This window comes from Gigantopelta aegis, chromosome 4 (genome assembly GCF_016097555.1).
Source record: "Gigantopelta aegis isolate Gae_Host chromosome 4, Gae_host_genome, whole genome shotgun sequence".
NCBI classification, from domain to species: Eukaryota; Metazoa; Mollusca; class Gastropoda; order Neomphalida; family Peltospiridae; genus Gigantopelta; species Gigantopelta aegis.
The window spans coordinates 12,858,415-12,883,746 of NC_054702.1; the positions used below are offsets into that span (position 1 = coordinate 12,858,415).

Here is a 25,332-nt window from a genome sequence, read left to right on the forward strand (position 1 = left end):
GATAAAGTTACAACAGAGTGAAACAAGTGTGTGTGACGTTGACACGATGAAATGCCTTAAATAGACTACAACTAGACACCATAACCATTACTTCTCAGACGCACGTGCGTTTTTTTAAAATATGAAAAATTCATTCTGTGATATAAAAAAACACCAGGATGACCACACACATTTCAGACGTACGGAAATGGATAATCAAAACAATACAATATGTGTAATGTATGATTTTAGTTATCACAAACGGCTCTTGATAGTGAAAAAATATGCCTTAGTGATAAAACACACCTTGGGTCTGTCACTTTATATATGAAGACAAATTCTACTAGAAATTAGATATTTTAAAACGGCAAGACGATGTCTGGAACTGTTGTTAGTATCCAGCACTAGAGCTGGGCGGTGTATTATACCGTTCGGTACCGTATCATGTCAATACCGATTTACCGTACCGAGGAAATACCAAAATACCGAAATTTTGGTACTGAAAAATGTTACCTGCCACTTAGTAAAGCAGTAACAATATATCTGACGAACGCAAATTGCCTGAAAATAAGAGAGGATGGATATCGTTCTTCCTAAGAATCGACTGAAAAACATGTACACACGTGTCAATACTGAATACCGTACCGAATACCATACCGATACAGGACTTGAGATTTCAACACTGCCCAGCTCTATCTAGCAATTTATACTAGCTGGAGTTAAACAAAGCAAAATTGAACGTTAGCAGCATGACAAAAAATAATTTGCTAGTACTTTTATATGAATACTGATGGGACCAACGGCATAAACTAATAATCTTTGAAACATTAAAAACAATAATTGTTTCACGTTTACAAAAAAATAATATATGTACAGGCTTTTCTCATTTTCACAAACTTAACACACAAAAAAAAAAGAAGAACATATCCAAACGGGATAACAGAAAACTTTAAAAACAAGGAAGTTTAAAAAGAAAAAGAAAAAGAGAAAACATCACTAAAACATTATGCATTACAATATACCATTCATCATTTAAAATAATGTTCTCTTTCTTACATTCATGAACATTTTGCAAATAACTTATAGTAAACATTAATTCTATTAGTAACCATGATTATTATGTGCTACAAAATTTCGTCATTTTTATGCCTATGCAACGGAATATCATTTTTGTGTTTTGTTTCGAAACACTCAGTGCTCGGGTGAGAAGATGACGACGAGGTTTTTCTCGAATCGGATTGCTCCATTTCCGGTTGCTCGACAATCACTTCCGGCGACCCGGGACTTGCAATGGGTTCAAAGGTCACCGTTTTCGTATCGGCTCCTGGACTGGAATCGCTAGAACACTTGGGTTTCATGTGTGTATAGGCACCTTTAGATCTGGCTCGGTGTTGAGGATGGTGGTAATGGTAGTTGTGTAGATGCTGGGAGGACCGCTGGGAGTGATACACGGGATCCTGTCCCTCGCTCAGCGGCTCCAGCTCGTGAATCTCACTGGACATGTGATTCGGGTTGCTGGTGCTGGAGCTCGACAGGGTGGACTCCGACAGAGCGTACACCGTCTTGTCCACGTGCTCGTGCGGCGACGAGGAGCAGCAGTCCGACGCAGGCCAATGGAACTGACTAAATCCTCCCTGAGGTCCAAGGATGCGTAGCAGCGACTGGAAGAAGAACGTGGAGTATATCCAACTGGCCGATACGAGAATCATTAAAAATATGCCGAACTTTCTGTACACCAAAACAGTTGATGGCATCATGAAGACGCCTGCGAGAAATGTCGTGAAGGCCGCCATAGCGATGGCGCTGCCCATTCGACCGACCGAACAGGCGACCCTCATCTCCCTGTCCAGGTCCGGCGAGAGTCGGTAGGCCACGCCGTAATGCAGCGTAAAGTCGATAGACATACCGATGGCGACAGTCACGACCACCGACTCCATGATGTTGAGCTCCCAGCCCTGTAGGACGAGACCCGCGATGGTGACGACGATGATGAACATGACGGTGAATATCGCGTACAGACTGATAAGGAAGTTGAGCGTGGTGAAAAACGCCACCACCGCGGCCACGGCCAGCGACACCCCCAACGCGAGCGGCGTGCCAACGGCCAGGCTGTTCTGCAGATCGAAGAAACCCAAGTCGCTGATAAACCATCCGTTTCGCATCTCCTTGGGCGCCTGCAGCATCTCGTCCGTCATCCACCGGTTGATGTGCTGGTAGAACATCTTCATCTTCTTGTAGTTCTGGCTGAAGGGCTCGTTACTCAGGAACTCCACCACGAACGCACTGACACGTCCGTCCGAGAAGCGAGGACCTGGCGAATAGGAGCTGTAAGCAGCGGACGGCGTCCTGTGCAGAATGGGCACATACGTTCGCAGACAGTGGTTGAAGTCGGCCTTCGAGTACGGGAATCTGGTCTGATTGCAGCACGGGTAGTTACCTTTACACGACTGCTTCATGAAGCCTTGGACGAAGTTCTCCAGAAAGCAGTTGGTTAATTGCATGCCTGGCGAGTTTAAATAGAAATCAGTACGTCGCAGACGTGAACAAAATTTTAATATCCATATCTGCGAGGCTTTCTCAGCCAAGTCAAAACTCTCGTCAAACACTAACGTACCTTTCTTCCTTGGATTGAGGGGATCTCCCGTGTCAGTGGCATGGATACCCCATATTACGGTGATGGGCAGCAGAGGAATTTCATCCTCTGACATTTTCTCGAAAGCAAACATTTCACTCAGTTCAAAGTCGTACTTTTCCAGCCAATGATCTGATGAAAATACTTGGAACTGGTTAGTTGATGGCAACTTTAATTTTGGATAATAGAAAATGACAACGAATCCACACACACCAAGACATCCGAACAAAAGAAGCCACAGATAACGTAAACGTATCACTAAACATGGAAGCAACTTGTCAAAAAATATCCTTGACCAATCGGAGAGTAAATAATAAAGTCTGCATGGAAACTTACACACGGCAGAACAACAGCCGTCGTCACTGATATAAACTCCGGGATTGTAGCACGAACAAAAATTACACCATTTTTCATAAAGCATTATAGTGGCAGGTATCCAAGTAATTGTTAAGACGAAGTTACACAACACTGCAGTTCCAGCGTAGATGCTGAAGCATTGGATTGCCGTCACATCGCTGATGCAGTTGGCATAGAATGACGCTGCTGTAGTTAAGCTTGTCACCAACATGGAAAGGGTTGCATGGCGAAGCGTGTCCGTAATGATTTTCTCAAGGGCACCATTGTTTGGTTCAGACTTTGAGAGATGCCACACCTTGCAGTATATAAACACATCATCTGCACCTATTCCGATCATCACGATAACTGTCACCATGTTCATATATGGAAAAAATTTGATTTCAAAGACGAACATGTATAAAAAATATGCAACAGTCAAGGCCCAGAAAACTGCTAAAAACGTCATCACTGTTATGAAAACAGATGCGGAGAATAACCACATGGCCACGAAAATGGCGCATCCGGCACATGCCAGCCAAATGCTGTCAGATTTTAAATATTTCTCGAACAAGGTGAACTTAACTTCAAATTTGGCTCCAACGATTTGCACACCATTGAAATTCTTTGGTAAACTTTCCATGTACTCGTATATATCCACCGAAGCAGAGCTGACGGTCAGGGGAAGGAATGTGATAGCATAAGAAAGATGAGGTGTCTGCTTGCCTGCGACGATCTCCTCCATGAAATGTCGATCCACCAAGTAATGAAGAATATGGAAAACTGCATTATAACGCACACATCTATCTGGAACTCCCGGACACACCTTCAGTCTCGAATTATGATCTGCGTCAAAGAACCATGCATCCGGGGAGTAGTCACAGTTTGGTCCGATGGTGTAGTTCTGATAGAACGGAGCACACGACTTGAGCAGGTTCAGCACCTCCACCACATCCTGGTGGGTTATGTGTTTACAGCTCGACCTGTTGGTTAATAAGGCGACGTAGCTGCCTAGACACCAACTACGACAGCAGCCCTGCTGTCCCGTTGGTTTGATGCACTTGTTTTGGTAGGGTTCGTGCAGATGGAGGTGGTGTTCTTCGTGAAGACACATGGATTTGATATGTTCCAGAGAGTACAGGTTGGAGCTGTCGACGCTTGTGAACACAACGCGGGCGTATCTCTTATCTGAAAGTATAAGGGTAATAACTTAAAGCTGCGGTCTTGCCACACTATACTATAGAATACTAACAAAATATTAACACAAGTACAGTTTTAATAAACTCACTATCTCACCTCACAGTAATTATAAGATTGTTTACTACTGTAATTTACAATACAAACACACATACATTTTAAATAAACTCATACTCTCGTCACACCATATTTTAACATTATTTACTATTAAATGCAAAATATAAACACAACTACGGTTTTAATAAACTCTTGTACTATTGCTATCAGTAGCTGTGCTGATGCTATAAGTGGTTGTACTATCGCTATCAGTACTTGTGCTAATGCTATAAGCGGTTGTGCTATCGCTATCAGAGGTTGGGCTATCGCTATCAGTGATTGTGCTGATGTTATAAATGGTTGTGGTATCGCTATCAGTGGTTGTGCTATCGCTACCGGTGGTTTCATAAAACATACACATCTGTTGTCATGTGTAGAATTTCCTTGTAATAAAGGCAGTGAGTAAAGCCAAACCATATTATCGAAAAATTACTTTCAAAAGTAACAAAATAATGTGTATGATATACTCTAAAGGGTTAAATAACAAAAACATGTTCGATGCTGTAGCTTTAATAACAGAATGAATTGAAATTTAAAGAGATCCAAGCATGTTATTCATTTATTTTATTGCATATATATATATATATATATATATATATATATATATGGAGAGAGAGAGAGAGAGAGAGAGAGAGAGAGAGAGAGAGAGAGAGAGAGAGAGAGAGAGAGAGAGAGAGAGAGAGAGAGAGAGTGAGTGGAGCAGAGTAGCAAGTGCATTGTGAATTTTATGGTACAAGCATGGAATTTGTTACAATGATTCTGTATTCCATAACGATCATTACAAGATCGGGACCCATTTTGAAGGTCACGTGTGATGAACTTGTTGGCCATTTTGAATTTTGCCATATGTGAAACCTATTTTCTCTATTGCAGGTGGTGTATATAGCCAGCCTTCTGTCAAATGATTTAATACAGTTGTAAATTAGTAAACCTATTTTAATATAATGCTTAAATAATGTAGACATGAACTGTCGATATTAACAACTTCCAAGATGGCTGACAAAACTCCAAATGGCCAGACTTTGTCATACATAGAACCTTTTGTTCCTTATTATTGTAACTATTTCCGGCTAGCAGATGGACTAGTTTAGTTTTAGATTGTAAACCTATGTTAATGTGATTTTAATAATACAGAACTATTAATATCATTATTAATTAAAAAAAGACAGTTAAAAATAATTATAAGTGGCTGGTAACATTCAGGAGTATTTTCACAGAAATGGTGCAAGGAATAGTAGACTAAATATTTTTGGGGCATTTTTACCATTTTCTGGGCACTTATTTTTCAATTAAAGACAAAACAAATTAATTGAAATAATGATAAATGTAATTAATGTGCTTGCGTTAATAAATGAATTGCAAAATAAATAACAGGGCGCTGAGTAAGGCAAGATGGCACACAACTATTGAGGCATGGTGCCACACCATATATGGAAACACTAATATGTAATAGAAAATGAATAGTTATGTACACAGGTTATCAGTTTTATCCTGTGAAGGAAAGAATGGTGGATTCCACGAGACTTTTAGTTTCCTTCTGGTATAGTGCCAGGCAGATTTCATGTCTTGGCAGCATCCAACAACTAATATAACTAATTTTAATTGATTAATATATTGCTTCAGTCAGCAATAGCAGTGTGAAACAAGAATGTTTATTTGAATTTACTGTCATACCGATCAGCATGTACATGCACGTAACATTAAGCAGTACAGCCTGTCAGATACTTCATGTTCTTTCAATCTAAATCCAAGGGACATTTTGACAAGGTCATATCCGTTCTCCTGAATCCTTGTCACATGCATTGTTTTTGTGTTTACTTGTTCACACATGTACACTGTGTGTAGGTGTAATATTTCCTTAGTTTTTCCACAATTTTCTTCCACAAGTTTGTGTGGTTTTTGAGTGTTTACTGACATTGTTTGTTTGTAAATCCATCACTAATTATTGTCCTAGTTGCATGGTTCCCAAATAAAAAATAAATACCACTGCATTTTGTTTATTAATTTTCAAAAATTAGTGAGCACCATGGAGGTGAGGCGATCACCATGGAGGTGGGGTGATCACCATGGAGGTGGGGTGAGCACCATGGAGGTGAGGTGATCACCATGGAGGTGGGTTGAGCACCATGGAGGTGGGTTGAGCACCATGGAGGTGAGGTGAGCAACATGGAGGTGGGGTGAGAACCATGGAGGTGGGGTGAGAACCATGGAGGTGAGATGAGCACCATGGAGGTGGGGTGAGCACCATGGAGGTGGGGTGAGCACCATGGAGGTGAGATGAGCACCATGGAGGTGGGGTAAGCACTATGGAGGTGAGGTGAGCACCATGGAGGTGGGGTGAGCACCATGGAGGTGGGGTGAGCACTATGGAGGTGAGGTGAGCAACATGGAGGTGGGGTGAGAACCATGGAGGTGGGGTGAGAACCATGGAGGTGAGATGAGCACCATGGAGGTGGGGTGAGCACCATGGAGGTGGGGTGAGCACCATGGAGGTGAGATGAGCACCATGGAGGTGGGGTGAGCACCATGGAGGTGGGGTGAGCAACATGGAGGTGGGGTGAGCACCATGGAGGTGGGGTGAGCACCATGGAGGTGGGGTGAGCACTATGGAGGTGAGGTGAGCAACATGGAGGTGGGGTGAGCAACATGGAGGTGGGGTGAGCACCATGGAGGTGGGGTGAGCACCATGGAGGTGAGATGAGCACCATGGAGGTGGGGTGAGCACTATGGAGGTGAGGTGAGCAACATGGAGGTGGGGTGAGCAACATGGAGGTGGGGTGAGAACCATGGAGGTGAGATGAGCACCATGGAGGCGGGGTGAGCAACATGCAGGTGAGGAGAGCAACATGGAGGTGAGGTGAGCACCATGGAGGTGGGGTGAGCAACATGGAGGTGAGGTGAGCAACATGGAGGTGGAGTGAGCACCATCTAGGATGGCTGAGCATCATGGAGGTGGAGAGATTAATATGGAGTGATAAGCATCATTGAAGTGTCGTGAGTAACATGAAGTAGGGGTATGCAAGCTACAGGATTTCACACAAACAAGTTTCCAGTAATGTGTCAGTAGTGTATCGACAAGATATAAGTTTGTTTTGCTTAACGACACCACTAGAGCACATTAATTTTCCACCAGTATGCACCATCCCACTGACAGGATAGCACATACCACAGCCTTTGATAGACCAGCACTGGCTGAAACGAGATAGAGCCCAATGGGCCTACCGATGGGGATTGATCCTAGACTGACCGTGCATCAAGCATGGTGTACTGACAAAATCATGGAACTGAATATAATTGTTACCCATTATCATGTAACATAATCCACTATTACCATAATTACTGAAGAACAGTTTCTGGATAACAGGGCATGACACTGAAATGTTTTCCCCCCCACAAAATCTATGAAACAAACAGTGGCTGGTGAGGTACAATAAATAATGTTTTATACCCAGTGAGTCAATATATGGATACTTGTTTTCAATAAAATATTATGTTGTGGCTAATGGACATACACAAAAACCCAGCTTCGTGACACCCCCACAACCTCTCCCCCCCCCCCCCACACGTTCAGTTGTGGAATAAACCAGTATTCCCTAACAGCACAGAAAGAAAGAAATGTTTTATTTAACAACACACTCAACACATTTTATTTATGGTTATATGGCGTCAGACACATGGTTAAGAATCACACAGATATTGAGGAAGGAAACCCGATGTCGCCACTTCATGGGCTACTCTTTTCAGTTAGCAGCAAGGGATCTTTCATATGCACCATCCCACAGACCATGGCCTTTGATATACCAGTCGTGGTGCATTGGCTGGAACAAAAATAGCCCACTGACGACGAGGATCGATCCCACACCGACTTCGTATTGATCGAGAGCTGTACCACTGGGCTACGTCCCACCCACTAACAGCACAGAAACAACAAAGACTTACATGGAATGCTGCAGAAGAACTGTTCGTTAGAATCACTGGAGAACGTTATGTTTTCAAACTTGTACTCCGTCGCCTTTGATTTGTCTTTGTTTCTGTTCTTTTTCTTCTTCTTTTTCTTCTTCTTCTTCTTGCGATTGCCGTTCTTGGTGCGCTCCTTGATACGGTCGATGAGCGTGCTCTTCTTGTTGTGGCGGAACGGCAGCAGGTTTGCGTTTTCCCCGACGTTGTCCATCAGGTTCCTGTACGCCACCATCCGCTCACCGATCTCTGTGCCACGCGGCTCAAAACCCTGCAGGAAAGGAAAGTTTGTTCAATGACCCCTCAGAATGTCTAAAACTACATGGCTATTTCGTGTCCAATATACATTCAAATCCCCCTTAATGGACCAATGTTTTTTCCCCATACCAACCCCCCAAAAAAGTTAAAAGTTAAAGTTTGTTTTGTTTAACGACACCACTAGAGCACATTGATTGATTAATCATTGACTATTGGATATCAGACATTTGGTAATTTTTGCCTATAGTTTTAGAGAGAAAACCCATTAAACTTTTCCATTAGTAGTAACAGATCTTTTATATGCACTTTCTCACAGACAGGATAGCACATACCACAGATTTGATAAATATCAGATGTGAAGCACCAGCAGGAAAGAGAAATAGCCAATGAGTCCATCAACGGGGATCAATTCTAGAATGACCAAACATCAAGCGAGTACTTTACCACTGCATGGGCTACGTCCTGCCACACATGATCGAATCAGAAGAAAAAACCCTTGCTACTAATGAAAAAATGTAGCGGGTTTCGTCTCTAAAAAAGTCTATATTTCAAAATTACCAAATGTTTTACAACTAACAGTCAATGATTAATATATCAATGTGCTCTAGTCATGTCATTAAACAAAACAAACATTAACTTTAGAAAGCATACAATGATTGAATAATCAGGGCATCAAGAATACTGTAATTCATTTGTCAGAAAGGTCGGACGGTTTTGGAAATAATTTGACCAATCACACAAATAAGACGGATGACAGGTTCATTACTTTCACTTTGCACGTAATTTAGTTTTACTGGCCAATGTGACTGAAGTGAGAGTTATAAACTGGAAACTTTACATTTTAACTTTTAATGTTTGGTTGAAAAAAACCTGAGTCCATTTAGGTGGATTGATCCTAAATCCCATCAAACATGTACCTCAGGCATGTTACAAGCATTGCCATGCCCGATGGCTAGTGAAAAAAAGCCAAATGTTGCAGTTACGTATATTTTGTAAATATAAATAGCCTGTCCCCCCCCCCCCCCCCCCCCCCCCCCCCCCCCCCCCCCCCAATGATAGTGTTTTAAAGCTATACTTCCCTCTTTAGGTGACATATCTGATTATTACTATTATGTAGTACAATTGTATTATCTTAAAGTAAAGTAGGGCTAGTGAATTTTTAATCATGGCCATTAATTTTTTAAATCACTGATCCCATGGCTAGTGGATTTTATAAAAATTCTAGAAGCGCTGAGGGTTTTTTACATGCCACGGTGTTCATGCTATTTGGCAAAACTGTACAGGGAGCTGGGACTGTACTAATTAGTACTGAGCTTAAACTTTATGTTATTAAATAGATGTTTGAAATCATATTAGTGTTAAGTTGTTATAGGTTTGAGGACTGTTGTACTGGCCCAGCACAGCTGGTTGAGGGTGAACACAACTGTCCGAGGGCCATTAAAACCAATGTGTGAAAGCATCCACTGACAATGAAGTGATGCAGACTTGAAATCACAGGTGACCAACACAAAAGTAAAATTCTCATATGAGTCTGTACATCTAGGAAAATATTTAAAGTCAGATTTTGGCATACATTTTATTTGACAGATCTCTATGTCATGCATGATGTGGCCCATTTGCAATGTAATATGGTGTCTCAATGATTAATAAAATATTATATTAAAATATTCTGTTATATATCGTCTTTTGATACACGTTAGCTACATAATAAACTAGTTTTTCATTCTCTGCGGCATTTTTTTTTCAAGATATATTTTTTCCTTACTGTTAAAAATAAAATTTACTTTGTGAACTGAAACATTAAAAGTAAATATAACTGCATCGTTATTACTAAGTATCTGAATCTCAGAGAGGGAGAGGGAGAGGGAGAGGGAGAGGGAGGGAGAGAGAGAGAGAGAGAGAGAGAGAGAGAGAGAGAGAGAGAGAGAGAGAGAGAGAGAGAGAGAGAGAGAGAGAGAGAGAGTGAGAGAGATATATACATGTAGTTCCAATCGTTTAATAAAAATTACTGCGTCATTTATACTGGCAAAATATGCTACCCTTTTTTGGCACTGGTGCCAAGTGACCTAATCAAAAAAACAACAACAAAAAAACCTTTAATGATTTACTTGGGCTTGAAAGGGGGTATTTGGTCTTGGTGACATATTTTCTAACAGAAATTATGCCATTATTAAAGAAAATTATTTAATTCTGTATTGCTTTAAATATATTCTGTCACTTTGATGTAAAATAATTAAAATATAAAGATTGAACTGGTATGCAATTGTGGACAGACTATGCTGTATATGATAAATTGTCATCCCTTTGCAACCTCATTGTTCTTGATCATACTCGTGTCATTCGCATGTTAACTGCAACGTCACTTTTAGTCAATGAATACCGGCACTGGCATAAATAAATCTTACAGCATATTGGCAAAGAAAACAAATAACACTCATTATTCAGATTTACTTACAATCTAGAGTTTGCAAACATGTTAATGGTAAAACTGCGGTGGAAAATGCCGTACACACTATTTTTCCAAGGCAATTTATTTATGGTGGTAATTTTCTTCATTGCAGGGGTTGCTAAGGTGATAATGTAGGAGCACCTTGTGGCTCCCTTAGAGATAGGTCATTATAGTGGCTCCCTCAGAGATAGGTCATTATAGTGGCTCCCTCAGAGATAGGTCATTATAGTGGCTCCCTCAGAGATAGGTCATTATAGTGGCTCCCTCAGATAGGTCGATCATTATAGCAAACTAAATGTGTACATTAAAGTCACAGACCCCACTTTCAACCTGTCAGTATGGATCCTAAATCAAGTTGGGTTAATCTGTAAATCTGTACATAACACATTTTCATTTCAACTTATTTTCGTGCTTATATCCAATTAAGGTTCAAGCACGCTGTCCTGGGTACACATCTCAGCTATCTGAGCTGTCTGTCCAGAACAGTGGGTTAATTGTTAGTTGGTTAGTGATAAATATGAGAAAGAATTTAAGAGGGTGTAGAGGCATTACACCTACCCATTGAGCCCTTAGGAACTCCTTCTGGGTTGGAGCCGATACTGGGCTGCGAACCCTGTACCTACCAGCCTGTAGTCCGATGGTTTAACCACAATGCCACCGAGGCTGGTACATAACACATATGGATAAGTTACAATACAGTGAGTACATGTACATGCATTTTTAAGATTATGAATTAGAAACACCAGAATGACCAGAAACACTTCAAATGTACAGAAATGGATAACCCAAACAACAAAATTTTTGATTTTGATAAACACAAACAGCTCTAACAGTTAAAAATATGCCATGGTCTTTAAAAACTACATGTATACTTTAACCAGTAATTACCTCAAGAGGATCATCAAAATCCAGCTGGTGACCTAGGGTTACGGAGACAATCAAGCATGTTGCCACGACAACCAGTACTACCAGCAGTACTACATAGGGATAGTGGGCCAGGATCCGCGCATAGCTGGAAATAGAAAAACATACAAACTTATATACATGTATACTTGTACAGAACTGAAGTCATACGAATACATACACATACAAATACTAGGAAAGAAATAGAATATTTGCTCTTATTAAAAGGGCAAATGAAGGCATTTAAAACTATGCCTATTTGGTTTTTACTCATATTATAAAATATGCCCTATCACAGAACACACTCCACAATATGCACGTACTTGCCCTATGACAGAACAGCACACATCACAATATAATGTTAATTCTACTTGAAACAGGTTGGTTTAGAGTACCTGTTCTACAATGTTGTGGAAAATACACATACAGGTATATGGGTGTTGCCAGAAACATCATGTTACATAAAACATTAGCCAAAAAGACTATAGCTAGGTTCCCCTTTCTTCAGTAAATACTTTAGAGGGGGTTCTAGTATTCACATACATTTTATGGATCATAATTGAGTTGTTAATATACTGCAACTAGTAGTTTTACTTACATACATATTAACACTGTTGCCTATGGGATTTATTTTGTATAGTGCAACCCATAACCTTTACTTGAACTTGGGACATACATACATGTATGTATTCATTTAGGAAACCATAACAAAAACAATTTATGAAGCATATATTCAAAAATACCCACAGCTGCAGCAAGCGACAAGATTCAATTTGCTCACCATGGCTCCAACAGAGGTGAGTCACTCATGAGAGTGATTAGCTCACTTAACCTGCGAGCGTATAATGGTTATTACTCCAGCACGTTGGTGGTCTCACAACACATATAGTACAGAGGTAACAAAGCGTAAAAGCCACACTCCAGTGTTCGTCTCCAGTTTTACTCAAGTCAAATGTGAATTGATTATTTACCGACATCCTGTTTCTATTTTCTCTCTTCTAGATTAGGAGCAGACACTGTTTTTAATTTTCTTTACATCATTTATATAGGCTATATCAGTTACGGGCTAATTCACCTACGGCAATTTTAAGTCTGCCTACAGCAATTCTAAACTGGTAACTTCTGCCACTAATAAACATAACTTAAAAAAGAAAAAAAGACCTATCAACCAACGGCAATAATTGTTATCAAAGTGGAAAAAACCCTGACATTGGTAATGCCTCTAACCTAACGCAATTTGTAGCGCAGTTATGGAAATTGTTGTCATGGGCATTGTTAAGTTCAAGCCCTGCAAAATATTGGACCCTGAGTACTTGAGGGTCAAACTCGACCCGGACCAGAGTACCCGACACTTACACTAAATGATGATAAGAATAAGGAAAAAAGTGAAATAGTATTATATGCATCTTAATTCCAGTGATGAACATGGATGCCAAATCATGCCAATGTATTGCATTTAAAAACCGCTTGATATGTTCAGTGTTGTGATGGACGGAAGGCCAGTTTAAAAAGAGAAACTAAAACATGATCATATAATTATGGTGTAATTTATATCATTGATTATCTACTGCTGAAATTATTGTCCTACATTGTCCACCTTACACGGGTACTCGCGTCCTGTGACCGGACTCGAGTCTTGCTAGACTCAGCCCGTGCCCGAGTACTCGCGTCCTGTGACCGGACTCGAGTCTTGCTAGACTCAGCCCGTGCCCGAGTACTCGAGTCCTGTGACCGGACTCGAGTCTTGCTAGACTCAGCCCGTGCCCGAGTACTCGAGTCCTGTGACCGGACTCGAGTCTTGCTAGACTCAGCCCGTGCCCGAGTACTCGAGTCCTGTGACCGGACTCGAGTCTTGCTAGACTCAGCCCGTGCCCGAGTACTCGAGTACTTGTAGAGACCCTACAGCACTATATTCAGTTGTGTCAAAGTCTACCCATTATTCCCTCTCACATTTCGACCAGTCATAAGTTCCTCAGTACACACTTGCACAAGGTTATAATAAGGTTTTGTTTTTTGAAGGAAGGAAGGAAATCAGACCTTGCTTTTTAAGGTGCGCGGGTGCGATCGCGCTCGTAATTTCAATCTGGCGAGTGTTAAAAATAACGCACCTTGCACTTAACAAACAGCGCACATAAAATAATTTTGTATATTGATTGGCACTATTTACCTTATGTAGCTGATATTTACCGTATGTAGCTGATAGAAAGATTCATTTAATAATGCCAGAAAAAATATTACGAGAACGGTAGTGTCCATGCATTGCCATATTTTAATATATGACTGGTACTTACCTTTGCTATACAAATCGGAAAACACAGGTTTAACAGACACCTTCGAAGACGTGCCAATCCAATCAAAACTTCTTTGCTTATTTAATTTATTATTAATTAGAAACTGTCCATTTTTGTAAGGTAATAGATCACAACGTCTGATATGGATAACTCCTTTATACTGTCCATATAGTTAAGACAAAAAGAGAAAAGGGATTGAATTAAATAGTGGCTTCTGTAGCCTATACAAATGAACTCGTTATGGAAATCAGCAAAGTTGGTAAAACTGTCTCGATTAGTTAGCCTACAAAGCTTACGTGAGGTCCCAAAAATGGCAATTGTCTAATTCTATACTTTCTTTAAAAAAAAAGAGAAAAAAAGAAAGAAATGAAATTTAGATGGAATAATAAAAGGAAAACAAATGATAGTAGGTATGTAGGTCTATTATTTTTCTTTTTTTAATCTTTAAAAAAAAAATTCAAATAAAACTTCATTTAAATATTTATATTTCAGCCAGAGATTAATGAATGTGCAATCTAATTAAAATTAGCTCCACTATTACATGTGGATCTAACAGCAGCCCGTTGGGATATCATGTCCAAGTTGACCTTTCATTCGAACAATCAAAACCTTAGTTACAAAATCATGCCAGTAATTTGAAAAAAAGCTGAAAACATTTGGGATTATGCTGAGGGTATATGAAATGAATCGGGTGAATTACGAAGTATGCCGGAAACTAATTTCAGTATAATTTTTTTTATATAAAATGAGTTTCAAGACGGAAAAACCCCTGTGATAGTATAGCCATCAAATCTGTTTATACCAGTATACAATCCAGAGTTTATTACTTCACTTTTCCCCATTTTTTCAATATTGAAATAGACCAACATTTTTGTCTATTGCATAAATAGTCTCACCCGATATTTTTAGAATTTGTATGCTTCCGAATGATGCTATAAAAGGCGAAGTGTAATTGATTGATATTTAAATTGTTATTTATAGATGAAATGTCACATGGACATGGGAGTCCACACAATGCTGTTAGAGCTACTGGCATATACCAGTAGAGCTAATTTTAATCAGATTGATGAATGTGCATATGTTATTTATATATGTCCATACTATAGTAACAGTAAGCAATTTAATTTTTGTTTAATTTGTTAGAAAGTCACAGAGCATGTGACTGGAACATGATTTGATGTGCAGTACTCTGTAGCATATTGTCCAATCAGAGCTATATCGGTATCAGATTATTTTCACTCTTGGAATTCTGCGCACACACGGTGGTTTTACGCATATCTGATGATGGGGATTTTTTAGATCAATGATGTAACGCTGTCAGAGCCGTTCGTAACTTGTAGTGGTAGGTCAAATGACGTGTTACAAAATGTTGAGGAAGGGAGACTAGTTGCGTAATTGTTGAATTAAAAATGCCACGTGAATGCCAGTGTCCCAACCAACACTATCAATTAAAGTAATTGTAGGCCTACGTTTCACGAGTTATTTTTTTTTAAATGTTTTAATAATATGAGTCGGTAGTGCACACCTGAGATGCTTGGGTCGTAGTTCATGAACATCCTCCTCGGGACCAGTGGGTTTTTTCCCATCCCAACTATCCTAATCATGTTCGTTATACATAATAATGAAATTCAAGACAAGTTGATTCTTATATATGTTTAGCTGCACGTTCATCAAACCATCTAATACTGAAAAGGTATACATATAATTGTGTGCATCAAATTATCTGAATAGTACATGTAATTCAAAAATCTAATTGTCTGCATCAGTGTCTAGGCTTACATGTCATAACTATATTTCTATAGTACTACTCCTGAAACTTTTTAATAAATTATAACTCCATTCTTGAAAGAGAAAAGAAGTCAGTCAACACTAGTGAACCAAACAACATAAAATTATAAGAAAACATTGCTTTATTGGTTAATTTTTGCAACATATAACTCTGCATTTACATGTACCAATTACTTCATAAATTAATAATGCTTGGTTTTCACTCGCCTTAGCATTTTGATGAGTGCGACTTTTCACTCGCCTAAGCGTTTTGAGGTGTGCAATTTTTCACTCGCCTTTGTTTTTCAAAAGTCAAGGACTGGGAAATGTTTTATTTAACAATGCACTCAACATATTCATTTACAGTTAAATATGGTTAAGGACCACACAGATATTGAGAGAGGAAACCCACTGTTGTCACTTCATGGACTACTCTTTTCAATTAGCAGCAAGGGATCCCACAGACAGGATAGCACATACCACAGCATGTTTTTTGCTGTAGATATTTTCTTAATTACAGGAGTTAATTGTGTGATATAATTAAACAAAAGAAACTTTAAACTTTTAACATCTGAATTTAATCAAGAAGGAAAATGTGTAACTGACTAAGACAATGGCCAAATTCTAAATTGTATTTGTGTGCATGTGTGTGTGTGTGACACAATCTCTAGTATGAGTATGTTTGTGTGTGTGTGTGTGGGGGGGGGGGGGGGGGGGGCACAATCTCTAGTATGAGTATATTTGTGTGTGTGCATGTGTGTGTGACACAATCTCTAGTATGAGTATGTTTGTGTGTGTGTGTGACACAATCTCTAGTATGAGTATGTAAGTGTGTGTGTGTGGGGGGGGGGGGGGGGGGGGGGCACAATCTCTAGTATGAGTATATTTGTGTGTGTGCATGTGTGTGTGACACAATCTCTAGTATGAGTATGTTTGTGAGTGTGTGGACACAATATCTAGTATGAGTATGTTTGTGTGTGTGTGTGTGTGTGTGTGTGTGTGTGTGTGTTTGACACAATCTCTAGTATGAGTATGTTTGTTTGTGTGTGTGTGTGTGTGTTTGACACAATCTCTAGTATGAATGTTTGTGTGTGTGTGGGGGGGGGGACACAATCTCTAGTATGAGTATGTGTGTGTGGGGAGGGCAATCTCTAGTATGAGTATGTGTGTGTGTGTGTGGGGGACACAATCTCTAGTATGAGTATGTTTGTGTGTGTGTGGGGGGGGGGGACACAATCTCTAGTATGAATGTTTGTGTGTGTGTGTGGGGGGGGACACAATCTCTAGTATGAGCATGTGTGTGTGTGGGGGGGGGGACACAATCTCTGGTATGAGTATGTTTGTGTGTGTGGGGGGGGGGACACAATCTCTAGTATGAGTATATGTGTGTGTGGTGGACACAATCTCTAGTATGAGTATGTGTGTGTGGTGGACACAATCTCTAGTATGAGTATGTTTGTGTGTGTGTGTGTGGGGGGGGGGGCACAATCTCTAGTATGAGTATGTTTGTGTGTGTGTGTGTGGGACACAATCTCTGGTATGAGTATGTTTGTGTGGGGGGGGGGGGCACAATCTCTAGTATGAGTATGTTTGTGTGTGTGTGTGTGGGACACAATCTCTGGTATGAGTATGTTTGTGTGGGGGGGGGGACATAATCTCTAGTATGAGTATGTTTGTGTGTGTGGGGGGGGGGAGACAATATCTGGTATGAGTATGTTTGTGAGGGGGCGGGGCACAATCTCTAGTATGAGTATGTTTGTGTGTGTGGGGGACACAATCTCTAGTATGAGCATGTTTGTGTGTGTGTGTGGGGGACACAATCTCTGGTATGAGTATGTTTGTGTGGGGGGGGGACATAATCTCTAGTATGAGTATGTTTGTGTGTGGGGGGGGGGGACAATCTCTGGTATGAGTATGTTTGTGAGGGGGCGGGGCACAATCTCTAGTATGAGTATGTTTGTGTGTGTGTGTGGGGAACACAATCTCTAGTATGAGTATGTTTGTGTGTGTGTGTGGGGGACACAATCTCTGGTATGAGTATGTTTGTGTGGGGGGGACATAATCCCTCGTATGAGTATGTTTGTGTGTGTGTGTGGGGGGGAGACAATCTCTGGTATGAGTGTGTTTGTGAGGGGGCGGGGCACAATATCTAGTATGAGTATGTTTGTGTGTGTGTTTGGGGAGACACAATCTCTGGTATGAGTGTGTTTGTGTGTGTGTGTGGGGGGGGGGAGACACAATCTCTGGTATGAGTATGTTTGTGTGTGTGTGTGTGTGTGACACAATCTCTAGTATGAGTATGTTTGTGTGTGTGTGTGTGTGTGTGTGTGTGAGACACAATCTCTAGTATGAGTATGTTTGTGTGTGTGTGTGGGGTACACAATATCTGGTATGAGTATGTTTGTGTGTGTGTGGGGGGGGGGGGGGGTACACAATCTCTGGTATGAGTATGTGTGTGTGTGGTGTGTGGGGGGGGGGTACACAATCTCTGGTATGAGTGTGTTTGTGTGTGTGTGTGTGGGGGGGTACACAATCTCTGGTACGAGTATGTGTGTGTGTGGGGGGGGGGTACACAATCTCTGGTATGAGTATGTTTGTGTGTGTGTGTGGGGGGGGGTACACAATCTCTGGTATGAGTATGTGTGTGTGTGGGGGGGGTACACAATCTCTGGTATGAGTGTGTTTGTGTGTGTGTGTGTAGGGGGGAGACACAATCTTTGGTATGAGTATGTTTGTGTGTGTGTGACACAATCTCTGGTATGAGTGTGTTTGTGTGTGTGTGTGTGTGGGGGTACACAATCTCTGGTACGAGTATGTGTGTGTGTGGGGGGGGGGTACACAATCTCTGGTATGAGTGTGTTTGTGTGTGTGTGTGGGGGGGGGAGACACAATCTCTGGTATGAGTATGTCTGTCTCTCTGTGTGTGTGTGTGTGTGTGTGTGACACAATCTCTAGTATGAGTATGTGTGTGGGGGGGGGGACACACTATCTAGTATGAGTATGTTTGTGTGGGGGGGGGACACAATTTCTAGTATGAGTATGTTTGTGAGTGTGTGTGTGTGTGTGTGTGTGTGTGTGTGTGACACAATCTCTAGTATGAGTATGTGTGTGGGGGGGGGGACACACTATCTAGTATGAGTATGTTTGTGTGGGGGGGGGGGACACAATCTCTAGTATGAGTATGTTTGTGAGTGTGTTTGTGAGTGTGTGTGTGTGTGTGTGCGCGCACATGGGGAGGGAGGGAAACAAAGCCAGGTTTGTATCTTTATTAATATAAGAGTAAGACAGACATTTTTCATCCTCAAGTGGGTGGCCTGTGTCCACCCCATGTAGCCTTTTGATTTTAAATTAATGCTAAAATATACTAGTATTCACCAACTTCATCTTTAATTTGGATTTTTGTGAACATCGAACCCTGCACATATGGGACTGACCCCTTAAGTGCTAATCTTGCTCTGATGTATATATTCAGGGAACATTTTGTTCAGTATCACGTTGCAATTTGCTACACATGTTTGAGAGATTGCTACACAATTTAAAAAAAAGTAATTGCTAATCAACTTTCAATATTGGCTAGAAACATCGCTAATTAAGATTTTGAAAACAAAATATTCCCTGATCCTGCTTCATAATATACAGTACACTTCTATCAAAATGACTGCCACTGACCGTCATGTTCTATTTGGGTCTCACACCAGTGTTAGGAATAATTGGATTCCAATACAAAAGGTCATTCCAATAGAGAGTGGGAGTTGGACAACTCAGTAGCTCATAAACTGGATTTATGTGTGGCCATTATACAGATCTGTGGTATTTTTAAACCACATTTCTCCCACATGGAAAGATTACACTATATTCTTCTCTACATGACAAATGGTTGAAGGTTTTAGCCGCATCATCACTCTGGGGTAAAGCACTTACTGTTTTACAGTAAGGACAAAGGTGGTTGTTTGTTCGTTTGTTTGGTTTTTTAAATGTCTGTCAATATTATCAAAATAAACATAATTAATCATTAATTAATGTCTGGTAACCTTTTACATGTAGGCCATTATAAGTTATCATAAAATATGTGCCTGGTAGGCTAGTATAGATTCATTTTATTATTCCTATAAAATCCCTTTTCAGACAGACACATTGATACTTTGTTTTTCTTTCATATGTCACTATTATATGGTACTGACAATTGTATAAATTAATACATAATTATGTATCGTACATGTAGTTTTAAATGTACTGGTGCTTTTGTTTAATATTTTTTTTAGAGAACACAGTATACGCTGCACCATTCTTGGGATACAGCAGGGCTTCTAGATTATGGTAGTCCCACTCCTATGTCTAGTGATTTTCAATGTTTTGGCTAGTAAATAACTACTATTGCCATGCCCAACGGCTAGTGAAATTTTGATGTCAAATGTTGCAGTTAAGTCTATTTTATAAATATGAATATCCTGCCACCACCCCAAACCCCCCAATGTTGGTGATTTTAAGCTCTATCTCCCTCTTCAGGTGACATATCTGATTATTACTATTATTTAGTAAAATTGTATTAACTTAAAGTAAAGTACGGCCAGTGATTTTTTAATCGTGGCTAGTAAAAAATGTAAATCACTTATCCCATGGCTAGTGGATTTTATAAACATTCTCGAAGCCCTGGATACAGGTGCTAACTCCTGATAACCTGAACAACCACTAATGCAAAATACAAACACACCTTTAATTTTAATAAACCAGTAGCCTATAGTCAAATATTTTCATCAAAGATACAAGTATGTTGCCAAGTTTTTAATATGATGTAAGTGACACAAAACAGAGGAATATAGCTGTTCACTTATGACTGAAGACCTCGGCATAGGAAAAAAGGAGGGGCAGTGCTCCCATTACTAATTGCTCCCATTGTAAACCTAGATTATGCATGGGTAGACAGCTCAGATGTTATCATATTGATAACATATAATCTGAATGACAAAACCATATTCTGTGATCAAAATCCTATCTCTGTACAAGGTAGCCAAAAGGATATTTTAAACAGTCATGATTGCTTCCAAGATCCACTATCAGGTGCACATCCTTAGGACTGCCACTCCCCTAGAAGATATGTAACATCATGTTTCATCCATCTTGCAACGTCTGTACTAGTGTAGGACTGCCACTGCCAATACTATCTTAGCACAAACTTGCAAAGTATATGGCTCAATGGAATATATACAGCTGTGAAAGCATGCATTGTAAAACAAAATGTGATGATATCAGGTGTTCACGAAAGGTGAGCATATCCTGTCCCACCAGTGGCACCCATCATGAGCACCATCTACAGCCATCCCTTCTTAGCTTTCTGTCAGGAAATAATTTCAACCTATAGCAATAATTTCAACCTATAGCAATAATTTCAACCTATAGCAATAATTTCTGTTCACAAGCCAAAAACCTGCCATTGGTAAATCCCATGACCTCCAAACATTTGTATCACTGCTGTGCAGGGCTCACACTGCAGCAAACTTTAATAGGTTTAGCCAATTTTCAGTTATATATGTATAGTATTTCTGTGAAAAGTATCAAAATTATGACAAATTTGAGTAGCCCAACACTAAATTTTGTAGCCACTGTGTAAAAAAATTAGCAATTGGCTAATTGGGCAACGCCTGATGCGTGGTCGCTCTAGGATCGATCCCCATTGGTGGGCCCATGGGGCTATTTCTAGTTCCAGCCAATGCACCACGACTGGTATATCAAAGACTGTGGGATGGTGCATATAAAAGATCCTTTGCTACTAATGGAAAAATTTAGTGGGTTTCCTCTCTAATACTATATGTTAAAATTACCAAATGTTTGACATCCAATAGCAAATCAATGTGCTCTAGTGATGCCGTTAAACAAAACAAACAAAACTGGGCAAAGGACAGGGTGAGTCCATGGGTATAACAATTGGCATGATGCAGAGCTCTATTAAACTCCAGCCCTGCCATCTGAATCGTAAATGCTACCAATAGAATGTGACTAACACTGTAACAGCCACAGTACTGGAAGACATACACGTAAAGATGTAGAATGTTACCCTGGACTGCAATATAAGCATCATGCCCACATGTACGATGAACCGAAACATTCTTTCAGGCTTCACTGATTTTGTCTTACACCTGGCAAATGATTAAAGAAGCTCTTTACTACATCAGATTGACAGGGTTCATGTGTCTCGCATGTTTCACGCTCCATAGTTTTATGCCCGGAAATAATTCAAAGAATCTGTTTTTTGAGATGATTTTTTAAGACTATTAAAAGCTACAATCTTGCCGAGCTCCATCTTATAACAATTAATGTTATTTCATAATGCACAATACAAACACAATTCCAATTCTAAAAAACTTGTGTGTTTTCACCATCAAGTTATCAACATATATATTGTTAACAAAGGGCAGATCTAGATGTTTAAGAGATGGGGAGGGCAGTCTAAAAAATAACTTCTTGAACTTGTTATCTGTTTGATAGATTGAAAGCTATTTCACCCAACTACAGTAAGCTATTTCACTCTACTACAGTAAGCTATTTCACCCTACTACAGTAAGCTATTTCACCCTACTACAGTAAGCTATTTCACCCTACTACAGTAAGCTATTTCACCCTACTACAGTAAGCTATTTCACCCTACTCAGTAAGCTATTTCACCCTACTACAGTAAGCTATTTCACCCTACTACAGTAAGCTATTTCACCCTAATATTTTACCAATTCCAGTGTTTCATAATCTGAAAACTACATTTAAAGTTTGTTTTCTTTAACTACACCACTAGAGCACATCAACGATTTAAAGCATGTCAAACACTTGGTAATTTTGACATATACTATGTTATAGACAGGAAACCTGCTACATTATTCCATTAGTAGCATGGGGTCTTATAAGCATAATCTCAGACAGGACAGCACATACCATGGCCGTTGACTATTATATACAGGTGATCTAAGGTAGGCCAACATTATAAAACAAATCCATGATTTCCACATTTTAAAAGTATACTAGTATTAAAAGATGTAATTAATTTCCACACATTTAAAATTAGACAGAAACTAGTGCAGGGCGCACATTAAGTTAATACTTTTCTTAACATTTCTATGTCCGTTCAGACTAGGCAGAAACACGCCCCTTTAATATGAGAGTACAGTGTAACGGTAAATCGGTTAGACCGGCGTGCTTCAAAGCCTGTATTTCCCTCCGTATTCCACAGTCACACTGGCTATTTCTCATTAAGCCAAGTAACTAAAACAAGCCCGGAATTCGACCTTGATAAACACACATATATTCAGATATATAGGAACTCACCTCATTTCGAAATATGGCGTTTCAATCCAGATTTACAACTTTATCGAGTAACACGGAAATCGCAAAGAATGTTTTGTAGTTCTCTAGTGTCAAACATCAAACAAGAAAAGCCGCCAATGACCATCTCGACTTCGTGTGATAGAGACTTCTGACTTGGAATTTAAAGGTGTACTAACACACACACGGGCACACAATGTCCGTCTTCGTACTGACCATTTTAATGTCCGTGCTGTTGTTCTCGTGAAATCTCTGCGTATGTTACACCGATTTCCACAGCAGCCAAGCCCGTTTGATGAATCGGAATAGCCTATTATTAACCGCAGGGGTTTGTTGTGAGGTTAAAGGTCAATGTTTACGGTTAGCTAGCATGCGTCGTCACGTGACAGCAGCTGTACGTCCATTCATAAATTGGTGGTCGTTTCACTGCAAGTGGTAATTTCTGTTCGAAGATGTGGCTGATTGATTTAGCTTAAAATAACTATACTAGTGGGTGGAAAAGAGAGATAGGGAAGGAGAAAGACAGGCAAAGTGGGAGACTTTGAGAGAGAGAGAGAGAGAGAGAGAGAGAGAGAGAGAGAGAGAGAGAGAGAGAGAGAGAGAGAGAGAGAGAGAGAGAGAGAGAGAGAGAGAGAGAGAGAGAGAGAGAGAGAGAGATACTGCAGTGCTAGCAGGCAGATGGAATGAATTTATGTATAACGACACCCAGTACCAAAATATACATCGGCACGGGCGTAGGTAGGTGCCAACAAGTGGGGGTGGGGGTGGGGTGGGGGCTACAAAGTGGGGCCCCCCACGCTTCCTACGCCAGTGATCGGCTATTGGGTTAGCTCGAGACACGTCTAGCCCTCCACTTGTTGATATGTTTTAGGGGAGGGCTAGAGGCGACTCGTAGGAACCGGGGGGGGGGGGGGGGGGGAGGCACGTGCCCCCACTTGTGAGCCTTTTTTTTTTTTTTTTAAATCACATTAATGTTTGCCATTGTAACCAAAATGTGATATAGTTTATACCCGATCCGTCAGTGCTCCCCCCCCCCCCCACCAAAGTCGTTCCTACTGGCCTGACAAAGGTAAGTATGTATATGAATATGATTTAGACAGAGGGTTAGAGAGAGAGAGAGAGAGAGAGAGAGAGAGAGAGAGAGAGAGAGAGAGAGAGAGAGAGAGAGAGAGAGAGAGAGAGAGAGAGAGAGAGAGAGATTAAAATCAGGGATAATATAGTGTTTTCTCCAATTAACAAATAGGGCAGTTTGCCCCAGTCCCCTCCCTACCTAAGCAATAAACTAAAGTTAACACTAAACAAAATATTTTCTTTTTCACGGTCATGTGGGAGTATGAACCATTCTGTAATTCGGCTTTTTCCCCCGTCAGTAGCCGAATGAGGCAATTCTAAATTTTAAACAGTCAATAATGTTTACTGATTCAACATTAAAAATAACGTAAACATCTGAAACGATCTATTTTGTTTTCTGAGAATTTCAGAAAATAGTACAAAAATTATCCTCATGAAATTATAAATTTATTTTTTTATTATTTATTTTTTAAAGTTTAAAGTTCGTTTTGTTTAACGACACTACCAAAGCACATTGATTTATTAATGATCGTCTACTAGATGTCAAACATTTGATACATTTTACATTATTATTGTCTTAGAGAGGAAACCAGCTAAAAAATTTTCCACAAATAGGATAGCACATATCACGGCCTTTGATGCACTGGCTGGGACGAGAAATAGTTCAATGGGCCGACCTACGCATCAAGCGAGCGCTTTACGTCAAAACATTTACAACTAAAGAGTATTTACGGACTGGCGTTATTTAACATACAGGATTGCTTTATTTGTCTACATTGTTTTGTGACGGTCATCTGTACGAGATGACATGATATAATCTCTAAATGTCATCTTCTCATCCTCCCTCGTTTACTAATAGGCCTCATGAAAAGTACAAATTAACACATGCAATAATTTTAATAAACTCTTCTCAGAAAATATGTCGCTTTCACAGCTTGGCAATTTTAGTGTTTTCATTATGTGACGCAGATCCGATAGAGAAACCAGTTAAATCGGAGAAAATGAATGTCGCGTCACACATAATCTATTCCAAATGCTTAGTATATTCCACTTTTATAAAACTCAACATAAATTGATAACAATGATCAACA

The 25,332-nt window shown here is 40.1% G+C and overlaps 1 protein-coding gene across 1 annotated transcript; it reads right to left on the reverse strand.

Moving 5' to 3' along the window:
* Window positions 1-188: 188 nt before the first annotated feature.
* On the reverse strand, window positions 189-23,427 carry LOC121372668 (protein dispatched homolog 1-like). The gene is made up of 4 exons (XM_041499114.1): window positions 23,174-23,427; window positions 11,790-11,913; window positions 8,177-8,465; window positions 189-4,132 (listed from the first exon to the last, which is right to left on the reverse strand). Exons 1-4 carry the CDS (start codon window positions 23,176-23,178, stop codon window positions 1,104-1,106), a joined length of 3,447 nt encoding a protein of 1,148 aa, XP_041355048.1. The 5' UTR covers window positions 23,179-23,427; the 3' UTR covers window positions 189-1,103.
* Window positions 23,428-25,332: the final 1,905 nt, after the last annotated feature.